Below are 10,062 nucleotides of genomic sequence, written 5' to 3'. Positions count from 1 at the left end.
TTTATCACCTAGAAGCTTGGTTTTTCTTTTATAGCTTCTTACTACAATCTACCTGGGGAAAAAATCGTTTGCATAGGGTTTGAGATAGAGGCCAAATCTGTTTGTTGTTTGTTTGTTTGTTTGTTTGTTTTTAACATGAGAATATAACATTATCTCAGCACAGTTTGCTTCGAAAAGCTCTCTCTTCCTCACTCAGTGGCACCATATGTGCATAAGTCTAGCGGGGCCACTAGGCTATTCGTGTTCTGCTGGTCTATTCCTCTGCCGGTACCACGTGGTCTTAACAAGCATGGCTTTGCAGCAGATCCTAATTTCCATTAGAGTTAGTTCTCTCATCCTGGTGTGCATCAGGTATGGTTTTACTATTGTTGAAACATTGGTGACTATTTATGCAGTTGATACGTGCGCAGCTTCACCCGACTCCCCGCTCCACGCTGCGCACCCGAGCACCTCACTCGGAGGATGCTCACTCTCTCTGCCTGGCTGATGAGGGGGTGCCACACCTTCTCCACCCCCTTTACCTCTTCTCAGGGGACAGAAGGGCGGATCAGCAAATAACTGGCCAAAAAGACGTATAACCAGGGAGCAAGTGTCCGTCCCCACATCCTGCAGGTCCCCATAATCTTTGAGCAATTCTCTTGAAAACCCTCCCTTTGCTTTGGGGCCCCCAGCCACCCAGCCACTCCCCTCCTCTATAGGAAGAACAACGGGTAGTCTCCCTCCTTGAACTCCAAACTCCATGAAAGGTCAGCTTCCTCTCCGCTCTCGAGGGACAGGATCTTAGGGCCAGCTGGGGCAGCCCGCAGCCCGCCCCGGCAGGAAGAGGCTGGCTCCCAACTGCCGGCAGCTCTCCGAACCTGGAGCTGGGGAGCTTCGTGCTTTTGTGCTCAGCTTGGGCTTTAGATGCCGTCGTCAGAGAGCTCTGATGTCGCTTCCTCTTTTGTAAGGACATCGGTTCTACAGGACCAGGACTCCAGTCTCATGACTTTATTTAACTGCGATCATCTCCTTGAGGCCCTGTCCCCAATGCAGGCACATGGGGAGGGGCCTCACACGTAGGGTAGAGGACACAGTTCAGTCCACAGCAAAAGGGATCTTGTACCTGTATTTCTTCATTTGCTTATTGTCTTCTCCCTGCTCTTATTTCTCCTTAGATACACACGAATTGCCTGAATGTCTTCCATGTCACTTTTCTTCATGGGCACCGTTTTGTCCCTTTTATACTCTGAGGTTGAGAGAATTTCTGTGTCTGATCTTCTAAATCACCAGTTTGATTTTCTGTAACTCCAATCCCTGTATCAATTTTATTTGAAAATTGGAAATATGATTTGTATCTCTGAGGATTCTTCTTTGATCTCCAACCATTCCTTTTTCAGCCTCATGTTTACCTAGATTCTCAGCAGTGGCATGAATTAGTAAAGATTTTTCTCATATTTTCTCTAATTTCTCACAGAAACCGTTTAGTCAAAGGACATTTGCTCTGATGACGCAAAAGAATCCATTCTGTTGTTCTACTGAATCAGAGTCTGCACTTTTCTTACTCTTAAACGGGGAAGGATAAGGTCCGTGGCTTTCTTCGAATGGTAATTAAGGTGATGTGTTAATTATCTATTGTTGCATAACAAATTACCTCAAATTACCCCCAAAACCTAATGGCTTAAAGCAGCAAACATTTATAATTTTACAGTTTCTGCGAGTCAGGAAACCGGGCACGGCTTAGGCAGGTGGCTCCGGCTCAGAGTCTCTCAGGAGAGGAAGGTTCCAGTGCCGAGCTCCTCAGTTGACTGTGGGCAGCCTCAGAGCGTCCAGTTTCAAGTCCCCCCGTGGGACCCCTCATGGGGCGTCCTCGCAGCCCGGCTGCCCCCGGGGTGAGCAGCGCCAGCGGGAGCTAAGGAGAGACCCGAGACAACGGCCGCAGTTTTTTTGTGTCCTGATCTGCAGAGTGGCCGTCCACCCCTTCTGCTTCAGGGCACGGTACCTGCGAGAGGGAAGCCGCATCGTCCAGACCCGGCCCAGCTGTGGCGGGCGGCTGTCCCACGCCGAAGGGGGAAGCTAGCACCGGGGCATGAATACCAGGAGGGGCGTCGGGGGCTGCCCGCCAACAGCTGGGTCGGGGCGTGGAGCGTGTGTGGCGGTGGTCAAACATTTTCAGACCCAGACTGAGAGAAGAGGACAGACTCTAACTTTATAGACATTTTATTTTTCTGGAACAAAGGTGTAGAAATTGGAAAGAACTAGCAGCAGGGATGGCCAGGGGGCTTCACCAGGGGGTCAAGGGGTTTCTCCTGTTCTGTATTTGCTTGTTTGTTCTGTTTTTAATACATAACCGTATGTAAGGCAATGCCCTTCCTGAAACATGCGTGACTGCCCCCCGGAGCCTGCCGCTCTCTGCCCCGGCCACACGCCGCCTGCGGGCGCCGGCCACCAGGAGCTGCGCTTGACGCGAGATGCTGATGTTCTGGGCACCCCGTGGCACTCAGAGCCCTTCCGGAACCTGCCGGTGGGGCAAGATCTGCGCCGCCCCTAGCCCAGGCCCCCCCTGCATTTCCTGCTACTCTGCGAGCTGCTCGCCCGCCCTCCATCTTGCCGGCCCTGTTTCTCACAGAAATTCCTCGAATGTTTCGTCATAAGGATGCATTTCGCTGCAAGTTCAATCACGGGCACAGATTTTCTCCATTTTTATTTATTTCAAAGATTATTTGTGATGAGGGGAATTGAAAACTGAAGGCAGACAACTATTTCGAATTGTCCTTCTTCATCCTTCAGGCGACTCACATGGCCCTGCCTGGACGGATGGGGCTGATTTTCACGTCGCAGTCTCGGAAGGCAGATTTTCACCTCGCACCCCTGCGCCCGATCGGGGCTTCGCGCTTCCCCCGGTCACGGACAGGGGTGCACATAGCAGCTCTGTGACTCTTAAAAAGCCGTGACCCTGGTGGTCCGGTCTCAGAACAGTGTCGTGATTAGAAAACACCGTCCGGCAACCAGAGAGTACATCAGACTGATCGCCTTCGTTCTCCCTCCAGTTCCCGCACACTCCCGGGAATCTTCTCCTGGAGTCTCCCAAACTCTCCTGGCCCCTGCCTTTGCCCCTCTTCCCTCCCTCCCCCACCTTCCTCATCTTTTCCCAAAATATGGCATCTCAAAAAAGACCAAAAAGAACAGAAAGAGAAGAAGAGGAAGAAGCTGACTTGGAGAAGGCAGGACTGGCCCAGGGCGGTGTCACACGCCAAGAAGCAGAACGGCACAGCCCCGAGGCACAGCCAGGCTGCGCGTTCGCGTCGAAACTCAGCCGCTTGGCAGCCGTGAGACCTCGGGCAAGTCACCTCCCTACCCAGTGCCCGCATCTGCCAAGTGATGGTGGCGGTAGCACCTGCCTCGCAGGACTGTGGAGAGGAGAGAACGGGTTTATGTCCTCAACGCCTTTACGAGGGTGCCTGGCACATACCACGGGCTATAGAGTCAGCGTGTAACATTAATATGTAGTGAGCTATACTCTCAGCACACCAGGAAGAGTCTGGCATAGACTAGGGCTCAAAGAGTGCTTATCGAACGAAATTCATTTGTTTGTTATTTTGCCTTTGATAGTCATATTAATGGGAAATGTCTGCATTTCCAGTAGGACAACTCCATCCTCGTGCCATCACAAATCATGCCCCCAACAGAAAAAGAAACATCGTGCAAGAATTGCCATGGACTTTCACCATGGTTAGTTTATACCCACATCCCTTCATGTGGACACGAAGATGCAGAGAAAATGAACACAGCCCTGCTGTCTGGTTGCACAAAGAGTGGCCCATCAACATGGAGTCCCAGGGCCTCGGGACGTGGCTCCCGTGGCCAGGTAGGGTGACAGGTGAGCCAGTCCCGCCACGGAACAGTAAACACATTCACACAAACGTCTTGGTTCAAACCATCGAGGCAGAAAAGCTGTAAGAGACTCACCAGAAAGAAATTCAAAGGACTCTTCAGCCAAGTTGAAAAGCTTCCGACCACAGGGAGAAACATCCGTGTCGCCGGAGCTGGGAATTAGGAGAAGCGAAAGTAAGACCCTGGGCGTTGGAGAGAATGGTGAGAAGTGAGGGAAGCCCCTGGCCTGGGAACAAAGCCCCGTCTGAGCCCCAGCTGGGAGGGTCCGACACTGGCTCTGGAGGTGAGCATGACCCAGTGGTACCCAGGGGAACCAGTGAGGTGAAGGAGCATCTCTCCAGACACTCGGGGAAAAGCAGAGACATTTCAGGCTCAAAGAACTGAGTGCAGAAGCGGGTCCATTTGCAGAACCACACCACGGTCCCTGCGCGTGAGTCAGGACAGTGCAGTCTCTGAGGTCACACTTGGGACTGTCTGTTTCTCCCAACCGTGATCTTCCCTGGGTGGCTGACTTGGTGCTGAGCCTAAATTAGACCCCAGTTGTATCCATTTATTCATTAGACATTGTTATTTTGCTTCAAATTTGTTCAAAACCAAAAGTCTTGATAGAGAAGAAGTTCCCAGGCTGGCGGCCTGGCCTCGCTGGAAGCAAACCCACGTGACAGAAATCTCCAGGCAATATTGATGCTTCTCTATAAGGTGTGTGTCATTAGTCCTCATCTAGACACATTTGTAAACATAACTTGATGTAAGTCATACACAATATATCACTAAAAATGCATGAATTATGGCACCCTCCAATGATTATTTAATAATTAAAAGAGAACAATGAAACGACCTTTATCTGATTTGGAGGAAGCTGGGATCTGTCTACCTTTGATTGCTTAAACACATTCCGCACCTCTCAAGGACACTGGCTGAAGGAGAAAGCCAAGCATACAATCTGCAAGAAGTTACGGGGGAAATATTGGTGCTGGGTTCCCTTCTCCCCAGTGATGGTTCGGGCTGTGAGGGACTGGGACAGGGAGGGGGTCACAATAGCTAATCAAAAAAAGAAAGATAAAGAAATAGAGATCAGAAGATTTCATACTGAAATAAAGAAATTCATGTTGCCTTAAATATAATTTGTGTTAGTTACATTTCAATTCCTAATTTATACATAGCAGGGTTGATAAAGAATTACATTATAACAAAATTAGCCGGAATAATTAGCATAGTGTATGTGCCACTGATGAAGCCCCCAGCAGATCGCGTGGTAATTAAGATCAGTGAGTGCCGTATTTTGAGGCTTTGTCGTCTTATTATCTGCCTAACAAGTGCCTCATCTTTACCTCCCTTCTGATTTGAAGTTTGATAGCAGTCTCTAATAATCTCGTTCTGTTTTCTACCCCAATGCTGATAATTTTCCTGTGGTCACTACCCTCCCTCTCATTGTATTTATACAAATGTGCGAGTGCTAGATTTCTCTCTGAATGTAAGGCGTTCGATGCTGCAAAGCGTCTGTGTTAGGAAATTTAAGCTCAAAAATCTCTCTCCAAACCCCTAGTTCTTTGGCCAAGAATGAAGCGGAGCCCAGCCACGCTCTGCACTTTGGCCAGACATCTGGACTGGAGACAGACCCCCCAGGATCGCACCTCCTCGCTGGGCAGAGTCCATTGCCGGGGATCCCAATATGTCTCCCCCAGTGTCTGTGACACTGGAGGACAGTCACGGCAGTGGCTCTGGCCGCCTGCTCATCCATGAGCCCAGCCCATGACACCGTTGTTCCTTCACTCAGGGAGTCAGGGTTGGCTGTTGTCACTGCAAAATCCACTGGGGTTTTATCATAGAAGGCAAGCAGCTACTATTGTCAAAGAATAGAAGGCTTGGGGAGATTAACTAAGTTATTCATCACTGGCTGGGCCATTCCTGGTACATCTCTGTAGCCAGAAACCGGAAGGTCCATCTGCTTCACTCCAAGTCCTCTGATTTAAAAAATGTTAATCTGATCCAAAAAACACCTTTACAGAAACATCTAGAATAATGTTTGACCAAGCATCTGGGCGCCGACTCCCAACCAGGTTGACGCATAAAATGAATCACAAGAGGAGAAGAAAGAGAGTGAAAAAGTGACAAGGTGGCAAGACGGGTGGCACAGTTGGGAGACCACGCGAAAGCCACACGGCCAGCCCGGGGCCCCCCAGAGACCCGAGCACACGTGGCATTCGCAGGGAAACCGCTCACACAGCTGCGCCCGGGTACAGGCTGACGTGGGCGACCCCGGGACACTGAAGACAGAGGTCACTGTGAGAAAAAAAGCCTCCCACCCCCAAGTGCCCAGAAATCCACGCGGGGGGCTCTGCGCTGCACGTGTCGTGGAATTATGTGCTCTGAACCACGTCTACCAGCCTCGAGGGCGGGGAGGCTGCAGCTGATATTCAGGTTACTTTATTTTCCACTTTTGTGATGCTTTGTCTTCCTGAGACCAGCCAGTCCGTCCCCGAATTTGGAAACTGAAGATGCCGCTCCATTCTACTCGGTTCAAGGCACGTCCAATTTGCAGGCGACCGGCTCCGCTTTTGCATGAAGCGAAGGAGCGCGAGGTGTAGAATATTAGAAACGTCCCTTTCAACAGAACAGACGTTGCAAGCCCAGTCTCGGGAAAGGTTTTTAAAGTTTCTGGATCGAGCCTCAGTTGTGATAAAAGAAGACATTATTCCACAATTCCTACGAGAGCTTTCTTTGAAAATACTGTCCCCCCTCGCCCGGCTCACAAACATGTCTGCTGCCCCGTCTCTAGAATAATCCCTCACTGCAGCCGCTGCAAAGACTCCTTCACGTCCCCCTGTGAGGAAGGGTGGCAGGGCCGTTGGCGGGTGGCCCTCACCCGCCTGTAACAGGAGCCGGGTGTCCTCTATTTATAGCAGCGCCCGCACCACTCTGGGGCCGGCTGCTGACTCGGACGGGCTTCAGAAGGGGGAGAAGGGCTGGACCGTCCACAGGCGACATCACGATGTCCACCTCTGATGATCTTCCCGACTACCCGCTGAACTCAGATTTGGTGAAGAGATTAAAGGCTGCCCTGGACGCCAAGGATGAGGAGGGCGTGAGGAGTGTGATCTGTGCTGAAGTCCGGCCCGTGGACGCCGTGATAGAGCTGGCCAATGACGACTGGATGAAAGACCCCGCGGCTCAGCTGCCCCCCGGCATGCTGCTAGGTAACCGGACGGCGTCTGCTCGGTCTGGAACCAAACTACTAAATCACGTTGATGGAGGGCGGGGGGCATTCCTGGAGGTAGGGGGCAGATGGCTGGAAAAGGCAGACGACATGTACTTGGACATCTGACTTCCGTGCCTATGTGCAGACACACATACTGCATGTACTGTGTGTGTGTGTGTGTGTGTGTGTGTGTGTGTGTGTGCTACACAACGCGAAACATGAACCCTCGGCTCCAGCGTTCTAACACAGAGGCAGCTCTCGTGGCTCCATTTATTTCCAAGTTCATCCATTTGCATGTGTAAATTTCATCTACTTATAACCAATCATAGACGTAATTTCGTGCTCTGCTCCCTTGAGATCTAAAAAGTCTAAACCTAAAGTATTTTCCATGTTGCTACGTCGTCTTCCTAATTCCAATCACCTATGGAGGTGATTAACCACAAAATCCTCAAAGCGAACGCTTACAAAGGGAGAGTATTTGTTTACATTTTTACTTCCATAAATAATGCCGCGATGAGCGTCTTTGTTAGCATGCATATAGCTTCTCTCGTATTTGGGGATATATCCTCAGGGTACATTGCTGGGAGCAGAATTACTAGGACAAGAATATAAAGTTTGCTTGAAGTGTGTTTCCAAATTGTTTTCCAAAGGGATTTCTGTTCCCCGTGACAGTGGGAGGGCGTGTTTCAGCTCAACCTCACCCACGAGCGTTGCTGGTCATGAGTGTTCGAGTTGCAGGTTTAGCAAGCGTCCGCCGGTGGTGCTTCCTCAGCACGACCTCCTGCCTGTCCGTCCTCTCCTCACTGCTGAGCATGAAGTCCTGTGCTTCTTTGTAGGCCTCTGGGGTCCCTGGGCACTATCTCCCCATCTCTTTGAATCTTTTTTTTGTCATTTTGTGGGACTTCTTCACATACCGTAGAGATAACCCCTTTGTCGAATTTGCTGAAGGTGTTTTCCCTGGTCTGTGCCACTTTCCAGCTTGTCAGAGCTGCCCCCAGTGTTGGTCTTGCCCTGCGGGATGTTGGGGGCTGCTGTCCCCCACAGACCCCCTCCCAATACATGAGCAGGCAGGATACACACCCGTGCACACACACGTACACGTGTGCATATGCACACGTGTGTACAGCAGGCAGAAGGAACACTGAAGTGGAACGTGCGTGGGACATTGATTCTAGGGAACAGAGCTTTCGACGTGACGAAGAGCGCAGTCTACGACTGGGGCTTCCAGGGTGTGGAAGCCCACCCTGTGGTCCGGCTGTGCTTCCCGGGCTGCCTCTCACTGGGGGACTTAAGCAATTTGCTTCAGGCTTTGGGGAGAAACCATCTCCTGCTTCTTCTTTACCTTGTTGTTCCTAATATCTGAGGTTTGTGGACCCAGGAGCTGTGATCCCAAACTTGGCACCTGTCACCTCTCGGGGAGACCGCCCCGGGGGCTGGGAGGGGAGACTCCGTGATCATAAATGGCGATTTGCCCGAGAGCCTTGAGCTATGCATTTTGCATTTCCCTCTAGACCCATCCTGCCTGGCAGCCCCAAGAGGCTGATCTTGAGGGACTGCGTCAGTCCGCCCCGGCCTCTGACTCCTGTGTTGGGTGCAGTTACTGAAAGGAGCAGAGGGGGCGGGCAGGCATTCGCTCCCCGGGACTCCTCTGCTGCGGTTTGGCGGCCCCTTCTGCTGAAGGCTCAGCTCCTGGCTGGCAACCCCCCTCCCCGCCGGCCCCTTCAGGTGCAGGGATGGGAAAGGCCTCCGACGACGACAGCTACTGCCGCCCTAGTTGGTTCCCTTAACCTCGCCTGCCTTCCCTGAGGTCCTGCGTCTGCTTTCTGTGGGATTCTGCCTGGAGCAAGTGTCCCTCTCCACATCCCCCTTCGCAACCTGTCCCGGCCGGCTGAATATTTGTGTACTCGGAATCCTTGAGTTAAAATACTGTTTTGCTTCATGTTACTAATTGCGCTGCAAAATCTTTCCTGTCCCCAACACTTTACTAAATGAAATATCTGTTAGGAAAGGCACGCTCCCTTCCGCAATAGATCCATTAAGTTACAGCTTCTATGCAGATGTACATTTCCTACCAAACGGCACGGCTCAGGGGGACAGGGACGGTTGGGTGCTGAGGACGTACCTTCAGTGCTTGAGTCTGTTCCCGGTGGTTTCATGTCAGGATGGTTGTTCCTAAATGAACAAGCGTGTGATCCTTAGGGCACGTCTTGTCACCAACGACTCCATCACCGAGAAAGCGGCTGCACTTCAGGTCAAAGAGGGAGCAGACCTGCGTGCTGGGTGTGCCACTCGGCTACAGTGGGAATCTAGGATTTGAAGGACACCAAAAAAGAGGGTAGGAGAGTGAGTCTAGCTGGGAGGTAAGTGAAGGCAGCTGTCCCGGTGAGAGAAGGCAAGGGTCCAAGGCAGGAGGATGGACACAAAGGTAGGGACAAAGATGAGAAATACGTGGGAGGCTCGATGGGAAGGTCGTGGTGATGATTAGAGGATAGCGCCACCAGCTGAGAAAGAAAATGGAGGGGTCTGTGATTGTGACAATGTATTGAGCTTCTCCCACTGAGCTGTGTGACCTCAGGAAAGTCACTTTCCCTCTCTGTACCAATGTCTCCGCTTGTTAACAGGGTGTGAGATTAGACTGGTGCTTTCCAAACAGATCCCCAAGCTTCCATGGAGCTCTCTATGGTGGGATGAGCTTGGGAAACGCCCCTTGCTGAATCCCCTCTCAGAGACTAGCACAAGGACGCAGCAAAGAGGGACTCAAGGGTTGCCATTGCATTTGGGATGCTTCCTCATCTGCCCCAGAACCGTCACGTCTGCTGAGAGCACGTAGAAGCGGTGGTTTGCAGACGCTCTTCGGGAACCGCTGGGTCGGATCATTGTTTAGGTTCCTTCCTCCTCCGCCCTTCTCTGAGGCCGTGGTCCTGAAGACTGGCTGTCGCAGCCTCAGGAGGGCGCGGGTTCCTTTACTCTGAGCGTGACAGCAAGCAGTGGCT

General features: G+C 51.6%; 1 protein-coding gene across 1 annotated transcript in view; it reads left to right on the top strand.

The window, feature by feature from the left end:
- The first annotated feature begins 6,862 nt into the window (after positions 1-6,862).
- ASB18 (ankyrin repeat and SOCS box containing 18) overlaps positions 6,863-10,062 on the top strand; it is a 64,033-nt gene continuing 60,833 nt past the window's right edge. Inside the window, exon 1 of the mRNA XM_012648817.1 lies at positions 6,863-7,067. Within this exon, the coding sequence (XP_012504271.1) occupies positions 6,863-7,067 (205 nt within the window). The remainder of the gene's footprint in view (positions 7,068-10,062) is intronic.

This window comes from Propithecus coquereli, unplaced genomic scaffold (assembly GCF_000956105.1).
Source record: "Propithecus coquereli isolate 6110/MARCELLA unplaced genomic scaffold, Pcoq_1.0 Scaffold295, whole genome shotgun sequence".
Classification (NCBI taxonomy): Eukaryota; Metazoa; Chordata; class Mammalia; order Primates; family Indriidae; genus Propithecus; species Propithecus coquereli.
Note: the sequence above shows the minus strand (reverse complement) of the source record. Positions and strands in the feature narration are given on the sequence as shown.